This window comes from Anabrus simplex, chromosome 12, assembly GCF_040414725.1.
Source record: "Anabrus simplex isolate iqAnaSimp1 chromosome 12, ASM4041472v1, whole genome shotgun sequence".
Lineage (NCBI taxonomy): Eukaryota > Metazoa > Arthropoda > Insecta > Orthoptera > Tettigoniidae > Anabrus > Anabrus simplex.
The window spans coordinates 23,810,828-23,833,067 of record NC_090276.1 but is presented as its reverse complement, the minus strand read 5'-3'; the positions used below and the strand labels follow the sequence as shown (position 1 = coordinate 23,833,067).

Sequence of the window (22,240 nt, the reverse complement as noted above, 5' to 3'; positions counted from 1 at the left end):
ATAGGGCTCTCGCTGTAACCGGAGGATAATACACAGTTTAATATAGGAATTTTGAAGGGACAGAAAAAAAGTGATGTTATAACGGGGTTCTCATTATATTCGTAGCACTAAAGAAGGTGGTATGTAAATATCGCATGACATTTTATAATGCTGTTCACCCATGAATTTCGCAGTGTGTTAATTGAGGACCTAAAACACCATGACTGTGCGCTGGAAGATACGAGTATTAGGATTCAGAGTTCAGGCACTCGTCTTTCGACGCTGAATGTCATGTTCGGTTTAGTCAGAGTGCTACCACTGGTCTGTGGACTACTGGAGATGTGCGATTTGAAGTGTTGAACCACGCTATATTGCATGGCAGTCAGGTGGGAAAGGGGAGCGAATGATACATGCCAGGCTGTACATTGCTCATATTGAAATGAAATGGAAATGGTGTATGGCTTTTAGTGCCGGGAGTGTCTGAGGACAAGTTCAGCTCGCCAGGTTCAAGTCTGTTGAATTGACTCTCGTAGGCGACATGTGCGTCGTGATGATGATGATGAAGACGACACATACTCCCAGCCCCCGTGCCAGTGGAATTAACCAATTATGGTTAAAATTCCTGACCCTGCTGGGAATCGAACCCGGGACCCCTGTGACCAAAGGCCAGCACGCCAACCATTTAGCCATGGAGATGGACTGCCCGTAGTGAAATTTGAGCGAGGTGGGGGTGACAGTTTGGGGATGTTTTTCATGGGAAAAACTTGGTCTTCTCGTAATACTACAGAGTACTTTAGAAGTAGAAGAATTAATGGACATTTTTTCCAGCTGCTTGTTGTCTGCGTAGAGGACCATTTTGGATATGTTCACTATGTGTTTCAGTGTGATTGTTGTAATCCCTGCAACGGAGCGGGGTCTGTTCATGAATAATTTGTGGACAAGGTTCTGCAAACGGACGAGACGATAATGTATTAGATTGGTTGTGCTTATTATTGTCTTCTGTCCTTCCAGTGATGGTACCACAGATGTCACACGAACCATTCACTTTGGAGTTCCTAGCCAGTATGAAAAAGAATGTTTTACCAGAGTGTTTAAAGGCCAACACCAACTAGGTACTGCTGTCTTCCCATCCAAGATTAAGGTAAAGTATTACCCCTCTTTTATACTTTTCAAGAGACCCAAGAAATACTGGTGTAAATGAGGGAAAAGTGTAAATCATGGGAAACAACTTACGTACATAAAAATGCTCTGGGAAAGGAGGGAAATGTTACCCCAATGTATATTTTTAATTTATAGAGTATTTCAATCTTAATCCGATTTCTTACCTCAAATAATTAACTGTTAATGTTGGTTTAACCTGTCATGTCGCTTTCTTTTTCAACCAGGGCAACTGTTTGGATACACTGGCTCGCAAATATCTTTGGGATGTAGGTCTCGATTACCGTCATGGAACTGGTCATGGAATAGGTCATTACCTGAATGTTCATGAAGGACCCATGGGAATATCTTGGAGAGTCTATCCTGATGATCCTGGCCTGCAAGAAGGAATGTGTTTATCGAATGGTAATTATTTCATATACAACTAAGGGTCTGTATTTGAGAGCCTGTTTCATGTAACTCGTAGGTAAAAATCAGAGGTTCATAATTGCGGTGTGACCTCACTGAAGTTTGTGTTTTGACGTATTGCCTAGCATTTCATGTACCATGGGTGTCCAACACAGTTATTTTCTTTCAAAACACCACCCATTTTGTCATCTGTCAGTAGCGTGCTCTGGAGACTTATTTGATAACATTGCTTAAACCTTTTGATGCCAGGCTGTAATGTAGTGGTTGCATTAGGAATGCCAAGACAATTTAAATGAAAATGCACGCACTAAGAAAGAACATTCTCTTACTCATATTTTTGGAGGCGCATCCCTGTTCTTTTTTTTCGTAGCTCACAGGAGGATAGAGAACATGTGAGTGTGACTATAATTGCAATAGAGTTTGTTTCTTCATTTAAAACTATACAAATTTTAAAATTTATGATGTTTTGAAAACTTAAAATTCAAAATTTGACTTAATTTTATAATTTTATAATGTATTTTTTATCATGGGTATGATACCTTTGTGAGAACATTAAGCTAATTTTGAATAAAAAACTTAAGTTTTATGCAATTTTTTATAGTGCTTTTTGAGAATTACGACTTTTTCAAAATTATGCATACGCAGGTTAAATATACAGTACCGTATAATCCCGAATACCACCCGCCACCGAATAAGACCCACACCCTATATTTGAGATGACAAAATACGGAAAAAATATAAATTCAAACAGCTTACAATTAATAAAATCATCACAATAATCGTAAATAAAATTGGTCCAATACTCAGATCATTCACAATTCACCATCTTCGGAAGTTTCATCGTGGCAACGTTCATCGCTGACATCTTTCCACAAATAGTCATCCTCACTACCATCCACTGAATTTGAAAGTCCACATTTCTTAAAGCTTTTGGACACTAGATCGTTGGGAATGCGGTCTTGATCCAGCCGCATATCATTCCGATTCAGGCCTCTTCACTCGTCCGGTTAGTGTTAACACGTGATCACTATCAGACATCCATTTGGTGTACAACTGTTTCATTGCAGTTTTGAAAAGCCGGTTCATGCACACATCCATCAGCTGTAGAATAGAAGTGAGTCCTCTGGAAATTATCGCAAGATCGGTTTTTCCTTTCCTCACCATATCTTTTATGACGTCAGTTGTATGTCCTCGGTGACTGTCCAACCTAAGCATGTTCCGTTTTTGTACCAAAGCTCCTGGGCAACGTTGCCAAACGCATTTCACCCAGTCCTCAACTAACGCACGGTCCATCCAGCCGGACTCATGTGTTCTAACAATAACACCGGATGGCAAGTTCCCTTCGGAAGTGTTTTCCTTTTCAGAACCACATATGGAGGGAGTTTGGTTCCATCTGCTAATACGCACAACATTACCATGCATCGTTGCTTGTCGTTACCACCTGTTCCGATGGTTACACTTTTAGAACCCTTCGTATCCACTGTATTTCTCAATGGCATTTCAAAATAGACAGGTGTCTGGTCAGCATTCCCAGTTTGCAACAGCAAATAAAAATTTTGCTTCCTCAAATGAATAATGTGACGCTGAAAGACTGTTAATTTTTCTTCATACTCCCCAGGGAGACGACATGATATAGATTTAGGTCTCCGAATGCACAATCCCTTTCTCTGATAAAAGTTTCGGATCCATCCATGGCTTGCAGTAATACCTTGTGTTTTGAGTTCTTTTGAGATCTCTAGTGCTTTCAGTTGACACATTTCACTAGAAACACCATATCCTAACTCACGTTTTTCTATTACAAATTTGTGGAGTTCTTCAATATCCGGAAACACTGCACTCCGCCCGTGTAACGCTCTGTGATTGCCATTACTTTTTAGAAGTTTTTCCTTCTTCTTCCACCAATCATGAATACACGATTCATCAATATCGTACTTTCTGCCAATGGCACAGTTTCCCTATATTTCAGCTTCGCCTGCAACTTCAAATTTCTTACGCACAGTAAATGACCGCAGATGTTGTTTTGAATCCATTGCTTACTATTGAGACAGCACTTTCACGGGACAGATACAGAATTTGAATGTGAGCAAGGTAGACTTCCGCAACCGACTGTCTCAACCCTTTCAAAGTACGATGTCCCGCGAGATCAAGTATTCGTGCACCCAGCATGGCAGCAGCACTTGTGAAACAAATGACGATCGAGCATCCGTAGCAGCGGCTTTCATATTTACCACATATTTACCCATATTCTTTGATTTACCATATTTCATTATCTTACATTTTGCGTTTACATGCCACTGTAACTGTATTGAGAAAAAATTCCATCTTGTTTTCTAGAACACAACTAAAACATAATAAGACCTGAATGCCCGTTTACATGTGGCATATTGAGTATGATACCCGTATTCAAATCTATTTCAGTACTCCATGTAGACGTAGTAAATATTTACGTGAATGAATGGCTTGAATACGACCCACACCCAAGATTTAGAATCAATATTTTGGGGAAAAGCGTGCAGGTGGTATGCGGGATTATACGGTAACCTCTTCTTTATTTCGAACAATTATCAGTCGATAAATTATTCCATAATGGATCCCTTAATGTTTTTCTTTTTTAATGATATTTATTCTGGGCATCGACCTAAGAATATCTTTTGCCTCTACTTTGCACCATATGTTATGAACCTGCGTGTATTTGGAAATTGCGGAAGTGTAAAGGAACATTAAGGATGACACAAACACCCAGTCCCCAGCCCAGGGAAATTAAAAATGTACAATTTAAAACCCCTGACCCAGCTGGGAATCAAACCCGGGGCCGCCGGGTGACAGGCGGACGCGTTGCCCCCTACACCGCGGGGCTGGACATCCCTTAATGTTAAAACATAGCTTATTATAATAAATTTTCATATATCAGTTCCCAACGTACTGCTTGACATCGGTGTCGGAAGTAAATAGTTTGACTCTGGTTCGAAGTGATGACGCTTTGCCTCGTTTCCAGTGACCATTCGTGACAGGAACTCATTCCCTTCCTTGGCACAGCGCAGGAGATGTTCAAGAGTGAGGTCCATTCAACATGCTTCCTGTGCTGGTTGAATACTGTGAGGCACTCATTGGGTGCACTTTTAACGAAATTTCAATCTGTCCATAATAATGATGTGAACACTTCTGATGTTCACTCCGACCTCTGCGCCGTAACTCGCCCTTCTTACATAATGAGAGCATCCACCTGATAAACAATGGCATCGGTAATGAGGTGTGGTGTTCTAGGCTGTGCATCATTGGCCAACGACATGCGCCCTTCCCTTAATCGCTTATGTCATTGACACTTGCAATGGACATGCAGTGCTCTCTGTACATTTGTGCCATTCTTTGATGAATTTTCGTTCCCCCACACTCCTTCTGCTATCAGGAAATGCCCTACACCCGCTTGCTCTTCTTTTGAAGCCTCCATTTCACTGTTTTCAGCATGACTGGGTGCAGTGGACGATCAGCGTGTGTGCATGCTCGCTCTGTCGGCACGTGGTGTGCACTCATGTCCCTTCAGCAGCAAGTTTAAGACCTCATTGCTCTTATAGGGACCACACCTTCTTTCGCAGGCAATTGCATTACGATCCTTTCAGCGGTTTTAATTTTATAGCCTCCAGCTGATTTCTTTTTGAATGGCCATCGTAGATGATGACATGCTGATTGCTGATAGCCAAGAAGGACTATAGAGGCTACTGGATCATATTGTGACAGCGTGTGAGGAGTTTGGGTTGAGGCTGAATGTCTAAAAAGACCATGTACATCATCGTGGTGAAGCAGCCAAGGCATGTTTGTTGCAGGAAGATTTCTCCAGTGCTGTAAAGATGACTTACTGTGGGTCTTCAATCAGTGAGGATTGGGACCAATCCCTGGAAGTTATGTGCTGCATTGAGAGGGTGAGAACACATTCTTTAAGCTCCACACAGTCCTGAGAGTATGTCTTCTTTTTTGAACCCCTGGGGATGGGGGATGCAGACGAAGAATACACCCAGAGTATCCCCTGCCTGTCGTAAGAGGTGACTAAAAGGTGTGACCAAGGGGTGATATTAGAACCATGTTATTACTTGTGATTAGTACCTTTACGTGCGTAACACCATGGGTCGACGTCGACGTTACTTGCGACTAGTACCACCTTACATGTTATAATTCTCATGTTTAGGTCCATATTGAAATGTACAATGAAGTCAAATAAATATTAAAGTTTATAGAACAGGTGGAATAAATAAACTTCAATATTTATTTGACTTAAAGTACCACCTTGCCAGGAAAACCATGGGCCTACGTTACGTAGAAGCAGTACCATAATGCGAGAAACATTACAGGTTTGGGCGTTGTTTGTGATAAGTGGCATTGTGTGCATTCCACCGGTCGGTTCTACTGTGTTCAGAATGGGTCTGCATTACGTATGAGTAGTACCATTTTATAAGGAACACCATGGCTCTACGTTGTCTGTGGTTGGTACCACTTTGTGAGAAAAAACATGGGTTTTACTGACGTCCGTGGTAAGTACCACTGTGATGAAAACCATGGGTCTGTGTTGCCTGAGAGTAATACCATTATGTGAGAAACACCAGGGGTTTATGTTCCCTGTGGGCATTACCATAATGTGTGATACGCAGTGGGTCTACATTGCCTATGGTAAGTAGCATTATGTGAGCAACACCATGAGTACACATGGCCTGTGATTAGTTCCATTAAGTGAGGAACTCCACGGGAATACAGGTGCCCTATATAACACTAATCAGAGAGAAGGAATGGAAGCGGTCCAACACTTTGAAAAATAAAGGTATCGGCCAAAGGAAGACAAGGGCCACGAAGGGCATGAAAATGAAAGACTCCCTAGCCCTCGCAAACCTAATAGCATCGGGGTCGGAAAAGAACAAGAGTTGACCAAGGGAGGTCGGATAGGAGAGATGAAAGGGAGGAGCCTGGCACAAGTAAGTGGAAGAAATGCCAGGACTCAGCTGAGGGCCCCATGGTCGCCAACCCACGCTCCAAAGTTCAGAGCCCCTGGGGCCCATTGTGTGTGACATACCCTGGGTCTACATTGCCTGTGATTAGTATCACCATGCGAGAAGTACCATGAGTCTACGTTACCTGAGGTTAATACCACTGTACTGTAGGAGGAACATCGTGGTTGTGCTTTAACAGTGACTAGTATCATTATGAGGGGCCAGCTACCTGGATTTTGGACCTCTTTAGATAATTTATTACAGTACTTAAGGTTTTTTGAAGTGTTAAGTTTTCATTTTATTCACCTCGTACCATTAGGGGCTGATGACCAAGCTGTTAGGCCCCTTTAAACAACAAACATCATCTCTGTTGCTGTTTCTTTTCAGTCCTCTTCTACAGAGCAGAATCATGGACACTGACATAAGCTTCCTTGACAAAACTTCAGACATGTGAGATGTGATGATGCTATACTTGTGTTAAATATTGAAATTTATTTCGTGTAATTTCGTGCTATCGCCGTATGCTCTGGATCAGGTGGGTAGATTGAATATGAAATGAAAACATTCTGACATGGACGGGAAAGGAGTTGGAGATCATCAACACCATCAAGACTCTCGTACTTCGGACATGTGATTAGACTGCAGTTAATCAGCTTCCTGTCGGTTCCTTGCCAGTCTAAGCATAGTTAGTCTTCCTTTCCTCGACCTGCAGTTCCCCGTTCAACTTCCCCCATTCCCATACATTGCCCCCTCCCCTCCCCTTCCCTTTTAGAATAGTTTCCAGGTGTGCCAACTCCCCCGATTTTTGGTCCTTCCTCCCACTCTCCTGATTGCAGTTACTTGCCTCCCGATTTGAGAGCAGACTTCTTTATTGTTTGAAAATGCTATGTTTTTCCTCGTTCTTTAAGAAGCTGGAGAGAATTGATTTTCAGTGGGCACTGCCAGGGCAAATGCAATCAGCTTTTGGTGATCTTGAATATGACAGAATCTGTAATATAATGCTTTATATTTTATCATTTCTACATAGCGGTGCTGGCTGTGAGACACTTTTAGCATGTTTGCAAGGAAAAAAAGACAGTTCATTATATTCCGAAAAAGAATTCTGGAATAAGAAACCCACCTTAAAACCTGTACGGGAAGGCAGCTTGAAGCAAATAATTTAGTTCTCAATTTTTGAAGAGGTCTAAGGCAGTTACGGTGAAGATTCATGTGTGCAGATATATGCACTATAGATAAATACAGAAATAAAGAGAAATTAGGTATAGAGCAGTATAGTATACTAAATATTCTTCAGTTGATGCAAGTTGCATCATCAATGATGGGTCGTAACATATCGCGATATGCCGTAGACTGCCGATTGTTTACTTTTGAAAGTTGGCACGCCTGAGTTTCACTTTAAGTATAATTGAGGTACAGTTTTAGGATGGTTTTTAATGTTTGTCCGACCCTTGTCCCGTTTCTCTATGGGGTCGGGTATGAGGTTAGGTGAGATGAATCTGTCGTGGCAGGTTTTTATGACTGGATGCCCTTTCTGACGTCAACCTCACCAGAGGAGTTAATGAGATGACATGAATGACGTGATATATGATACTAGGAAGGGAGAAGGTAAAACCCAGTGCCGGCACTTAGACTACTCCTGTTGAATAGCACCAAGGGGTCTGCTCAAGGCTTAACGTCTCAGTCCGACGGACGAATTGCTATCAACAACAACGTCATGTGCCTTAATTCCATATGAGCACTGCGGAGAGGTTTGGAATTTAATCCAAGCTCTTGGTACGCAATCTAGTGATTATAAATTGTATACCACCACCTCCCCCACCCTGCTGGCCAACATTCTGATGGTGAAATTTTCTTTTGACCAACGGGATGCGAATCAGCTAACCACAGTGTCAGACCGTTTAGACTTCAACGCCTTAACGATCATGGCCATCAGGAGGGCTTTTTAAGATGGTTTTTAATGAAGAAGATAATTCTTTGTAAAAATTCCTTCACCTAAGCCATGAAAAAACTAGCTGAGGATGTTCCTAAGGAACGAAACATGTACTGCTAGTTAGGTTGTTTTAAGCTAATACACTGTATCATAAAGTGGAAATTCTTACTTGTATGGTATTCTTGTGATCATGTGATTAGACACCGTAAGAAGTATGATCTGCTCCACCTCATCATTCAGAAAAAAATTTGTGGATGACGTGGCCCGGGCAGAAGGAGGATCTCATGGCTGGGAAACCTACATCAGTTGTTCTGGGTTTCCTCACCAGCTGTCTTCGGATCAGGCATCAGTATGATGCCTAAGCCAAAATGATTGCGAGCATCCCCTTGCAGGCATGACCCAAGAAGAAGAAGAAGAAGTATGGCGTCTGAGTGAGTGGCACGCACAAAACAAGCTCCTCGAAAGTGTGTAATTTCAAGTGTTTAACAGCGGGATTTTCAGTGTACGCATACGACGTGTTCAAGTGTGTGATATCTATTGTGAAGTTATTAAAGAAAAACACAAATTTACTCATCGGGAATCCCGAAAGAGTATTAATTCCAGAGCTTGTTGTGAACATAGCAGAAAGGGCGCTTGCGAGCAATGTGGAGTGGAGCTGGGAAGAGCCCTTAAAGTACAGTGTGCTCAGTGCAAAATGTGGTACCACAAGAATTGTGTGAACAAGCTGAATGGATATAGTGTGTGGTGCAGTGAAAGTTGTAGTGTAAATGGAGACAGCAGTAAGAAGAAATCAGTGGGGAACACTATCCCATCCTTAGATAGTATATTTTCTCTTCTAAAAGAAGTAACCGAAGAAATTCGGCAAATGAAGGAAGACCAAAAGACAAGAGGGACTGATTTAGAGAACTCACTCGAACTGTGTTATAAGAAGTTGGACGATACGGCCCAGCTTATTTCAAAGCATTAAACTGATCTCGATAAGTGTTTTGATCACATAGAAAACCTGACTCAGGAAAACTGCAAGTTAAGGGAAAAAATAAAATCGCTAGAGTGCCGAGTGAATGACGCGGAAATGTACTCAAGAAGGAACACAATTGAAATTCAGGGGGTTCCTGATATCCAAAACGAAACTGTACTGGACACAGTTAAGAAGATTCGACGGGCTCTGGACATAGATTTGAAAGATGAAATGGTGGACGCGTGTCATCGCCTCCCGAAAGCCCCGCACCAACAACACTGCGGAATTATAGTGAAGCTGGTAAGGCGAATGGACAAAGATCTGTTCATGGAAAGATGGCGAGTGAAGAGAAACCTCTCCACCAGGCACACAAATCTTCCAGGCGACGGTGTCATCTATATCAGCGAGAGTCTGTCACCGCAGAGAAGAAAACTGCTAGCCCAGGCCCGAGTCATCCGCAGAGAGAAGGACTGTGCGTACATATGGGTAAGAAACGGAGTCATTAAAATGCGTAAAACTCAGGGTTCCAACGTAGTTGTTATTAACAACCAGGATGATCTAAATAAGCTGTAAATTAATGGACGACACTAGGCTTAATGTTTATTATCAAAATGTGCGCGGGTTAAAAACAAAACTTGATAAACTGAGTCAGAACATTCAGTCCAATGAATATCAATTCGTGACCCTAACAGAGACTTGGCTGGACTCTACTGTGTTTGATAGTGAGGTCTGTAGTGAGCAGTACAGAGTGTACAGGGCTGACCGTAGCACTAGGAGGGGCGGGGGTTTTCTCACTGCTGTCAGGAGAGGATTAACTGTGCTCAAGGCTGAACAGGTCACAAATAGTTTTGAGGGGCTCTTACTGAAAGTTGTCATTCAAGGAAAGGTATGCTATTTCGGTACTGTGTATGTTCCACCTTCCTCAAAATCATTTGTCTACAGTGAAATATTTGGATGGCTAGAATCTCATTACGAGCTACACAACAGTAATGTCGTCATTGTCGGTAATTTCAACATACCAGCAATAAGTAACACGAACAGTGATTTGAACACAAATACGCAAAGTCAGCAATTAAGAAATTTTATTAATCTTCATAATCTCTTCTTATGTAATTCAGTTCCAAATTGTAACGGAAAAACTTTAGACTTAGTAATGACTAATCAAAATATTTCAAATATTGAATGCACAAGGAGCACAGACCCGCTACTGCCAGAGGACGTACACCACGGCCTTAGAAATAGAGCTACGAATTACATTGCATCGGACTAAACCTAACACTACCCCCCAGACTTCATATAATTTTTAAAAAGCGAACTACAAACGACTGTTCATGAGGCTTAGAGACATGAATTGGAACTCTCTCTATGAATGCACTGAAGTTGATGCTGCAGTAGATTGTTTTAGGCAACCTTTATTCAGCTATAAACGAATCGGTTCCCACGAAAAAAATGGGTAACGGCAAAACATACCCCATTTGGTTTACAGATAGCATAATTCGAAAATTGAAAGAAAAAGAACATTACAGAAAGCAGAAGCACATTACGGAACATTATGATAGTCAGTATAAAATTTTGAGAGCTCAAATTAAATCTGAAACATTGAGACAGTGGAACAAGGTATCAACAATGACACTAGATCTTTCTGGGCATACGTTGAAAATAGGAGAAAGAATAGTAGGGATTGCGACACTTACAAATATGAAAATAACGTACTAGATACTAAAGATTAAATTGTAGAAGGTTTTGCGGATTACTTCCAATCAGTATATTCCCCGCATAAGGCACAATATTGCATACCTAACGCTCCATCTTACACTAACGATACATTGTATGTTAACAACTTTGCTTTAGAAGAGGTTGAAGTAGCACTTAAAAAGCTGAAACCTAAAGCATCTGCAAGACCAGACCATGTACCACCGTATGTGATAAAAGGTTGTTCAGAAGTTCTTAAGCATCCACTTCTATTTATTTATAATTTGATTATTAAAACATCTATACTTCCATCCGTCTGGAAGTTATCACGAGTGTGCCCCATACTTAAATCAGAGGATCCCACACTAATAAACAACTTCCAGCCTATTTCTATTTTATCCGCGATAGCAAAAGTTTTCGAATTTATGTTATGTAATCGACTAACAACATACTTAAGACCTCTTGTATCAGACAAACAACATGGTTTCCTTTCACGACGTTCTACAGTCACAAACTCGGTTAACTTCACTCAGCGAGTGTCCACAGAACTTGACATGGGCGGACAAATGGACGTAGTATTTACAGATTTCGCATTCGATAAAATTAATCATGATGCTCTACTAAGTTAAACCTGTTCGGTTTCTCAAAACAACTGTTGCATTTTTTCAGTTCCTATCTGGGTGATAGGAAGCAGTTCGTTTCTTTCCAGAGACATTCTTCTCGGGAACACCCTGTAAATTCAGGAATAATTCAGGGGTCAAATTTAGGCCCTTTAGTTTTTCTCGCATTCTTCAATGACTTGCTTGAACAAGTGAAATATTCCAGCTGTCTGCTATACGCTGACGATTTCAAAGTGTTCAAAGCCATTGACAACATAAACGACTGTGAACAGCTTCAGCTAGACTTGAAAAGTGTACTGGAGTGTGCGACTGAAAATAAACTGTACTTAAATGTAGAAAAATGTGTATCGATGTCGTTCACCAGAAGGAAACCTCCCGTCCACTACACTTACAAGCTAGGTGACAGTGATTTACGATCGGTTTGCGAGATGAAAGACCTCGGGGTTTTATTCGACCACGAGCTTACATTCAATTCGCATATACTGAAAGTGGTAGCTGAGTCGTACAAGACCCTAGGAATCATTATCAGGAATATAAAACCCTTCAAAAACGCACAAACTTGCATTCATCTGTTCAATACCATAGTAAGACCAAAAGTAGAATATGCCAGCATCGTTTGGAGCCCTAGGTGTCAAACATATGTTTATCAGATTGAAAAATTACAAAAAAAGATTTTAAAAATACTTACAATATAAAATACTGGCTGCTATCCCCGTATGGTACCCTACAGTGATATCCTTTTAAATTTCGGCGTGGAGAGTTTAGAAATTTGCAGACGGAAGGATGCAGTAAAATTTCTTTTTAAAGTTGTAAACTATGCTATTGATAATCCTAAATTACTTTCTCTCCTAAATTTCCATGTACCTCGCTTTAATTCCAGAAATAACACAACATTTTAAAATGAAAAAACCAGGACGTGTGCTCATGATAACTCGCCGGTAAACAGACTCTGCAGTATCTTCAACAGTGCCATTCAGAAAAATAATGGCCTTGACTTCAGGTTGCCATTGCGTGAGTTTGTAACTGAACTTCATCGCGCAGTTGTATGAAGTCCTAGAAATAGGGGAAAATTGTAAGGTGAAATTATATAACATTATGCAATATAATGTATTGCTTCATTTATTTTATCATTTTACTTTGTCGTGTGTTGTCCCACCGCATTAACCTAAGATTCTTTAGTCTTTAGAAAAATACTTTCATATTTGATATCAATCTTATAGGAGATTAGATAAAATTAAGTTTCACCATGTTAATTGTAGCTTATCTGTCATAGTTGCCACTGTAATTGGGACACAAAGTCCTGTATTGTGCAGTAAATAAATAAATAAATAAATAAAGAAGAAGAAGAAGATGATGATGATGATGATGATGATGATGTGTAACAGTGAGCTCGCATTTAGGAGATGGTGGGTTTGAACTCTTCCATTGGCAGCTCTAAAGGTAGTTTTCCATGGTTTGCTCTACCTTAAATAAGGCCATGGTTGTTTCCTTGCCGCTCTATCAGTCTGTTCTATCACATTATTGAAGTAAGACTGGGCTGTGTTTGTGCAGTGTGCAGAAACATTGCACAAAATTTACATTTAACAAAGATATTTGGTTCCTTTAACACATTGAAGCCCACACTCAACCTTGACTTCGGTCTTATGAAACGCTCGTGTTTCATGAGTATAGGGCAGGGACAAGTTTCCTGTGTTACAGGTTCATGTGTACAACTAGAACTCAGGTTTGGGTTACTCTGGATGTGCTCACTAGATTTTTTCTTTGATATTGATTTGTGTTGCCATCTGTTGGCTAGTTAGAGAATCATTCTGGTCCTTAGCGCCCGAAAGTGTCCGGCTGCATTATCTGCACACGTCTGCTTTCTGTGTGATAGTTTTTTTTTTTTTTTTTTTTTTTTTTTTCCGGCAGCGAAGTGTTTATAAGGCTTTTATGAACTCGCAGTACTCATTCTCTTTGGTACAATCTGCAAGTGTTAGGAAATAAAAGAGCGATAATTTGTCTTGATGTTGCCTAGGCTACGAACTTGAACTTCCGCAAGCGCGGGTCAACTGTTTCGTTCATAAACATGGTGGGATCGAATACTGCGCATATTGAAACTGAACTGAATATAGACAAAGAAAGCGACACAGAGTGATTGAGTAGGGGTGGAGGTGAACTTTTAGTGAGTGAATAAGATATCAACAAAGATCATTTTAGTGATAACAGTGATGTAAGTGGAAACGAACATCGAGAAATCGGATCTGATGGTGATGCCGTGGCATTTCAGGAAAAACAGACGTTACGTTTTGTTACTCCGAATGATTATATGCATGATGTTGAACCTGTCCATAATTTCAAAAGAGTATTACAAGAAATAGATTATTTTTACATATATTAGGAAGAGACGAACTATTCCGTGACATAGCCAATTGCATATATATCAATGCAGCATTCAAACAGGCACGTTCCAGTAAAATAGATACAGGATGGGAAGACAATTGCTCAGAGGAAATAAAAGCTGATATATGGTACATCGGCATCATTCCAATTCCAGAATCGAGGGATTCAGGCAACATGAGAATGTGACAAATGCAGCCTACCTCTGTGTCGAATATCACCAGTAGGGGGGGTGGAGTTTTGAATCAACAACATTATGACTTAATGAATAGAGAAATGGATGTGATGGGATGTGTTCTAATATTATGAAAAATTTGAATACATTGTGATCAATAGTTTTTAATATATTTAACTTTATCTGAAACAGTGTGCTCAGCTTCAAATTTTCCTAAGTAATAGGTTGAAACCTGGGATAAGCTGAGTGAAAATATGGGCAGGAAAGGGTTAAGGTAACCATTTTCCACATTTGTCTGTACTTATTCATAAATATACCACAAGTTCTTTAAACTAGAATTTAAATGGATCATCATCATCATCATCATTGTACAGTTTCAATTTTCCGGGTAATGTTAATGAGCCTCTTCGACTTCTTCCTGTCCATGTACAGTTTGTCATGGAGAACATCATCCTCTGGTAACTAGATCAACCTTAATCATGTCCATCCATAAGGTTTTAGGTCTTCCTGAAGGTCCTTTTTCCTCCACCTGTCTTTCCAAATTTATTCTGGCTGTTCTTGTAGGCTCCATCCTCATCACATGCCCGTACCACCATAGTCTGGATGTGCCGATTCGGTCTAATAGGGATGTCTTTATTCGGGCTTTTTTCCTCATCTCTTCATTTCTTAACTTGTCCATCTTTGTCTTCAGGATGGTGGATTTAAGAAATTTCATCTCTGATGCTTACACTCTTGATGAATGTCTTTTTGTGAGGGTGCACGCTTCAATACCATCGGTCAATATTGGTATGAAATAGCTGTTAAACATCATCAGTTTGGACTGTTTTGGAATCATGTCATCCCATAAAAATGTTCTTACTTGTTGGTAGAATTCTGATCCCTTTTGCACTCTGTTTGTAATTTCCTTTCTGACCAAATTATCACGGGAGATTAAAATTTCAAGGTAGGGAAAACTGTCCATACACTCTAACTGGTGGTCTCCTAGTTTTACACTTGCTGGGCGCCCTTCTCTGTTGACTGCCATCACCACTGTCTTGGTCTCTCTGATGTTGAGGTTATATTCCTGGAACTGGGATTTCCATACGTTGAGTCTGGTCTGTACTTCCTCTTCTGTTTCACCCCAAATCATGATATCATCAGCAATGGCCACTGCATTCAGTTCACCTAACTTTTCCTTGTCCACGACAGTGATGAACAGTAGTGGGGACAGTGCATTTCCTTGCCAAACTCCACTTGGTCCCAAACCATGATGATTGACCTTCCCCAATTTGTACACAGCTAGTACAGTCTTATTACAACATCCGAATTTTCCTTGCTCATCCTTCAGGCACATTTCTTTTCCTCAGACACTCCCAGATCTTATCTCTTATAACACTATCGTAGGCCTTTTCTCTATCCATAGAAAAATTGATCAATAATTCCAACAAAATTGTGCTATTAATCAGATTTTTTTCCCCATCATAATTTCACTTTTTCTCCAAATATATTTTGAAAATATAAATAATGGTGTTGATACTGATCACTTATAGAGGATGGTTGCCCAGTTGTACTTCCTGTTAAAACAATAATCATCACCACCACCACTGAACACTTATAAAACTTCCTTAATCCTCATTCTTTCAGAATCTGGTAATGGTTTTTGAATATGTTCACAAAAATTGTGTATAAAATGCCTGGGTTTTTGTACCGAGGGTTGAGAAAAAGGCGAGGCACTCAGTGTGTTAAGAAATGTCTAATTAAAATTTTTGTGGATAATTATGAAAATTATAATTCTCTGTAATTGTTTTTAAAATAAAATATTACATTTCGTCTGTAAAACAATGGAAGTTTTTGAACATTATTTATTTTTAAAATTTAAGATACGTGGTCAGTAATAATCTCAACAGATTTCTGCTTCTGGTTTCAAACATATTTGGTTTTATTTTCATCAGAACCTGGTTACTATGAGGATGGAAAGTTTGGCATCCGACTGGAGAATATTGTTCGAATTATTCCATCTTCAGCTCCGCACAACTTCCAGGACCGTGGGTACCTTACATTTGAAACTATCACCTTGGTTCCCATCCAAACTAAAATGTTGGATCGTACATTGCTGACCGAAGAAGAGGTAAGTGCATTGAATAGTTAGTGTGTAATTATCATAGATTAAATTGTGTAGAAGTAAGCTATATGCCATATTTTCATGAATATAAGATTACTTTTTTTCCCCCGAGTTCTTAATTCTTAAAATCACAGTTCAAGGAAAACTTACGCCCGTTCAAGGCCAGTGTTTTTACATTGCATAGTATTTGGCTGCCTGTCATGCAAAAGATCGCTGACATCAGAATGGCTGCATATGCAGCTGACGGTTTTAGCTTGAAACCTGGGATAAGCTGAGTGAAAATATGGGCAGACATTCTGGATTGCCACAAGGACAAAGTTTAACTACATAAAAAAATAACAAAATTAAATTTGAATAATTAATAACACAACGTACAATCTATAGCATTAAACATTTGTAAATACAAACAAAATAAATATGAACATTCACCATTACTGCGATCTAAAATGAATCCAGACATCAAATAAAAGAGAAGTTAAAGAACGCCAGTTCATCTCTCAAATCTTTCAGAGGACCTCAGAAGAGGAGGCTTCATTATTTTGAGCAGCAAATTATTTGGTGCTTGTGAGAGAAACGAAATGAAGGCTTCCCCATCACATGGCGAATAAAGGTGTTGGAATCGAAGCGGCAACTTCCCTAAGCAAATAAAGCAAACATGGGCTAGTGTGTGAGAATGAAGAAGATAGCAGGGCTTTTGTTACGGTATGCTGAAAAGTTGCATTTCAGCGTCATAAAAACTTGGAAAAGAACATGAAAGTAACATTAGCTGTCTCCGTACGTCATACACAGCGTTTTCTGGCGTTCACACTGATCTGTACTGTATATGTTGTAAAGTTTATTTATTTACATCTAATTTGCAATACTAGTTGTTCCCTCTTCCCATGCTGACCCATCATAGCGTTTGTGTGTCACTTTTCATGTTCCTGTATTCCTACATATGACTTAATTTGGCACTTGTTTGTTTGTTTGTTTGTTTGTTTGTTTGTTTGTTTGTTTGTTTGTTTGTTTGTTTGTTTGTTTGTTCCTTTCCATTACTTATAATTATTTAGTAGTTTAATTTGGTTGTTGGTCTGTTGCAGGTTTCGTATCTGAATGATTATCACAAAGAGTGCCGAGAGAAGGTTGGTTCTCTCCTAAAGAAACAGCACCAAAATGAAGCCTACGATTGGCTCTTTCGTGAGACTGAACCCATTGTTTGAAATATGTAATATGGTATCTTGTTTCTCTCTGCTGTTACTTGTGGTGGCAGTGTTTTTGTAGCAGTAGTATAAGTTTTTCTTGTTTTGCTTCATGAGAGTTTACATACATATTTTCCTTATGATGTCAGATATTTTTTAGATATTTCTTTTCATGTCCTCAGAGGCATACGTGATTGTCTATTTACGTACAGAAGGAACACATTTTATATTCTCGGAATTTAGGTGAATGAATTATCATAAACTTTTGAAATATTTTACCTGCCATTACATGTTAAATATTTTTGTCATTCAGAATTCAAGCTTGAGATGTCTCTGATCCAAAATATGGGCATATGGAGGACTTAATATTGAATTTTAATAGAATGATTTGTACAAATAACTTTTTTAGCATCAGAATAATGTCATAGTGGTGATATTTTTTCTGGAATAAAAGTTATGATATGAGAAAAGACTGAATTGCCTTCTATATGGGATCAAATAGGAATTCAAAATTAAGAATGTAATTTACAGTATTTTAAATCTAACATTTAATATTTCTAATTTTAAATTTAGAATTTTTTTAGTATTTTAGCTTTATCGATGCATAGAAAGGGGCAGTCCTAATGCTCTTAATGGGCTGGAGCAGGTCTCATTTGACTGACAATGCATGCGACCTTGGCAAGGAGAGCCGTGATGTGATGCTTTGGAGCAGTATATTTTAACTGATGGTCAATTTTTGGTACAGAAAGATTTGTCTAACCTGTTCTGCTAATTTATATATGCCTGACACTTTATATGGATGCAGCCTGAGTGTTTTAAGACCTCTCTCAACAGAACATTGACAGATGCCACATTCTTACACAAGCTGCTGAGTCAGTTGTTTCAGACTTATTTTCATTCCAACTTGAATATATTGAAGCATCTCGTCAGCTAGAATTAGATTGAACATTGCTTTTCTTATTAGAAATGGACATTGCATCTTTGCCACTTCATAAACAACTGCACCACGGTACTTTTCAGTGGTCAAGCGTCCTCTAGATAATGTCTTACATTTTTTAGGATATTTCATACAACTTCTTCCATGAAAGGTACACAACTTAAGGAGAAATAGTGTTGTCATGTGCATCATGTTTTCACTGTAGGTTCAGATTTTTACCCTCAACAGGCTGGCAGCGTGTGGAAAGTTTCTCTCGTTATTTCTTAGGAAAGCTCCTATACCCAGCCTGGAGATTCCAGTCCCCGGTGGCTTTACTGGACCTCCTACAGCCCAGGAATTATTAAATTCAGCTATATTATCATTTGTTGTAGCTCTTGATCATCATTCCACCTTTCGGTGTTGCTAGTTGGTGTCTTAACCATTCAACTGCCTTTCTGCTTCACACAGTACCTGACTCATCATCCAGTTAGTTTTCTCCCCTACTTGATCTATCCATCATATTGAACATCTCCCACAAGTTTCTCATCTGGCAGACCAATACAAAAGAAATATTTTCTTGAAGAGCCTAATGTATGTCAACATTTCTGTTTGCTGAACATATTGATAATTGACAGAGATGGCGTGAAAGAAGTTCTATCACCTTGAAAGCTATTGCAGTGTTAGAAGCAAGCTGACTTATGTTTGAAATGGAAACAATCAAATTGGATGTAGAAAGTTGGGAACATAAAGTAAACTCTTGTCCTTATACTGAGGTGGTGCAGCTCTTCTATTTTTAGGCATACCCCCAATGGAGGTGAGCTGCTTGTACTATTTTAACCACATACCAGCCCTCCTACCGTTCTTAAATTTCTGGCAGTACCAGGAATCGAACCCGGGTCCCGTGAGGATGGCAGCTAATAACACTGTTATGCTACGGAGGTGGACAGTTAGGAACATGAGTACATTGATGGTTGTTTTGGAAGTACGGAGCAACAGAAAGTGGATGAAGACAGTGTATGAGGGTGTAGAGATTGTCCCTGTCCTACATGATGTACTTGTCTCATCTTTTGCTCCGTCCTTTCACACTGACTGGTTTATCCTATTGTGTGTTTCTTTTCATGTTTCCCTCTTCTTATATTTGACTTTATTTGCCACTTATTTGTTTGTTCCTTTTCATTACTTATGCTGAACAGTTGGCCTTCCCTTGTGTTTGTGCTTTGTTCCTGGGCTTTTAGCACCTTTATTCATCTTTATCTCTTCTCCTGGCCTGTGTTATCCAGCTTTCTTCATATCCTAGTCTTCCCACATGAAGAATGAAGATGTATTACGGAGGATAGCCCCTCTGTTAGTGTTAATGTCTACCCTCCTGATGAAGGTGGGAAGCTGAAATGAGCTTGTCGGGAGGGTGAGAAGAAATGGACATAGAATGGTGGGGATTGATGAGAAGAGAGCTGATCTCTTTAATGCATTGGTGACGCCACCAGTAGAAACTATGGGCGCATTATTTTATTGTTGTGACAACCTGTCACCATGGATAGCGATGTATAATAAAGAGACAATCGTTTACTGTCAACGAGTTTTGCGTGCGTGGAGGGGTTAAACGAAGTAGCGTGGTTACTGCAGTAGTTGCCAGCGGAATTCATTACTGTTAGGCCGCAAATGCAAGACGACCCTGGATTTTTCACATGAGATTCTGAGAAAAAGGTTGTTGTCTTGGATTCAGAGGAATACGGTATCATTCCAGAGGCTTCTGTGGCAAACATTTCAGTTTTCTCCTTCAAACGGCGTCACCTAACCTAATTAAAAGAAATAAGTTTCATAATGATAGATCCGTATTGAACTGTGATTACAATAGAGTAAAATAATATATTATTATTGGTCCACCTTTTCAATACAAAATGAAAATTACATAGGGACTAGTTTCGACCTAGTAATAGGTCATCATCAGCCTGAAGTAAGTCAAAGATCGAAGAAAACATAAACAATGTAAACACAAGTACAGTCTCTTTAAAGGTACATACCAAGTGGGAAGTTGAGTAGAGATATATTAAAAATAATAACTCATCCAAATTGACGAAGCACTGAGCGGAATTTATGTAAAGTTCGGTGCGCCGTATATTATAAAAGACCACTGTGCACTAAATGATGCAATAAAGAAGAATAGTAGGTTGAATGCTGGCTTCTTCTTAGCTGTTGTATAATCGAAGAAGATTACGTCGTGTTTTATAAGGTATTGATAGACGTCAAAATACATGGATGTTGGAAGGCTCTTCAGTTTTTTTGAACATGGCAATAGTTGCGTGTGGAGGCTTAGGAAACCAGAGAAGCGTTATATTATGTTAAAAAATAGAGATCCTTAAAAAAGTCCCGTGCGTTGTATAAATTGTGGAAATGGAAATCGAAAAAACTTGGTTCTTAAGCGATAATGTTGTTCATTCAGAGATCGATTGAAAATAAAGAATCGTAACATAGTCTTCTCAAGATGTTCATAAACCAGAATTAATAGACGATGCGAAGTATGATGCTAGGAGAAAGCTCTTCTGCTTCTGGAATCTTGAAGGACGATGGATGTTTCACGAGGTGGAGCAACATATATGGAGTTAAATAAAGGTGGAAATAAATTCGCAGTTCAATGCGGACCATAAATTTGATTCTGAATAAAAGACAGTAAGATTTTTTTAAAATATGTCAAAAGGAAAACTCAAGCGTGATGTGATGAGCTGAAGAGAGAAACGGAGGTAGGAAAGGATCAAAGGAAATTTTGAGGAGGTGAGGGAAGAAAAATGAAGGCAGGAGAAGAATATATAATTTTTTTTTTTAAGCTGAAGAGAGAAACGGAGGTAGGTAAGGATCAAAGGAATTTTTTTTTTTTGAGGAGGTGAAGGAAAGAAAATAAAGGTCTGAGTTTTTTTTTTTTTTTAGCTGAAGAGTGAAACGGAGGTAGGTAAGGATCAACGGAATTTTTTTATCTGAAGAGAGAAACGAAGGTAGGTAAGGATCAAAGGATTTTTTTATTTAGCTGAAGAGAGAAACGAAGGTAGGTAAGGATCAAAGGATTTTTTTTTTTTTTTTTTTTTTTTTAGGTGAAGGAAGGAAAATAAAGGTCTGAGAATTTTTTTTTTTATTTATTTTTTTTTTTAAGGTGGGGCTGAGGGATGTGGGAATATGGAAGAATGATTAAGAAAAGTGCTAAAAATAGAATGAACAATCGGACCTTTAATATTAGATTTTGATTGTCTGAAAAGTTGAATTAGCAGGTCAAAAAGAATGTTTGATTTTTCGGAAATGTCATTGAGATTGAAATTGGGATTGAAATATTGGTCTAAATTTATAAAGCAATTCTCTGTTATGTTAAGGAGGGGTCCTTTATTCATAATTTTGAGAATTGTCATATCTTGTCAGTAAATTTATGATTACAATCATTCATGTGCTGACCAACTGCAGAAAATTTATTGTGTTTTTGGGCATTGACATGTTCAAGGTATCGTATTTTAAAGTTTCTTCCTGTTTGTCCGATATAAGAAGAATTGCAGCTGTTGCATTTGAACCTATATACACCAGATTTTGAAAAAGGGTCAGTTCTATTAATAGATGATGAGTTGTGTAAGACATTAGCGTTATTATTGTTGGTTTTGAAGGAGATTTTAACATCATGTTTTTTAAAAACGTTAGTGACCTTGTAAATATCTTTATTGAACGTGAAGGTAGAAAATGAAGAAATTTTTGGTTTTTCTTTTTTCAGAGTGGTTAAAGGACGATGTTTGTATTTATTGATA

General features: G+C 39.1%; 1 protein-coding gene across 2 annotated transcripts in view; it reads left to right on the top strand.

Moving 5' to 3' along the window:
- ApepP (Aminopeptidase P) overlaps positions 1-18,020 on the top strand; it is a 79,156-nt gene extending 61,136 nt beyond the window's left edge. For both annotated transcript variants that reach the window (XM_067156426.2, XM_067156425.2), the window contains exons 10-13: positions 991-1,120; positions 1,365-1,542; positions 16,201-16,376; positions 17,450-18,020. In XM_067156426.2, the coding sequence (XP_067012527.2) occupies positions 991-1,120; positions 1,365-1,542; positions 16,201-16,376; positions 17,450-17,569 (604 nt within the window). In that variant the 3' untranslated portion in view covers positions 17,570-18,020. The remainder of the gene's footprint in view (positions 1-990; positions 1,121-1,364; positions 1,543-16,200; positions 16,377-17,449) is intronic.
- The last annotated feature ends 4,220 nt before the right edge of the window (positions 18,021-22,240 follow it).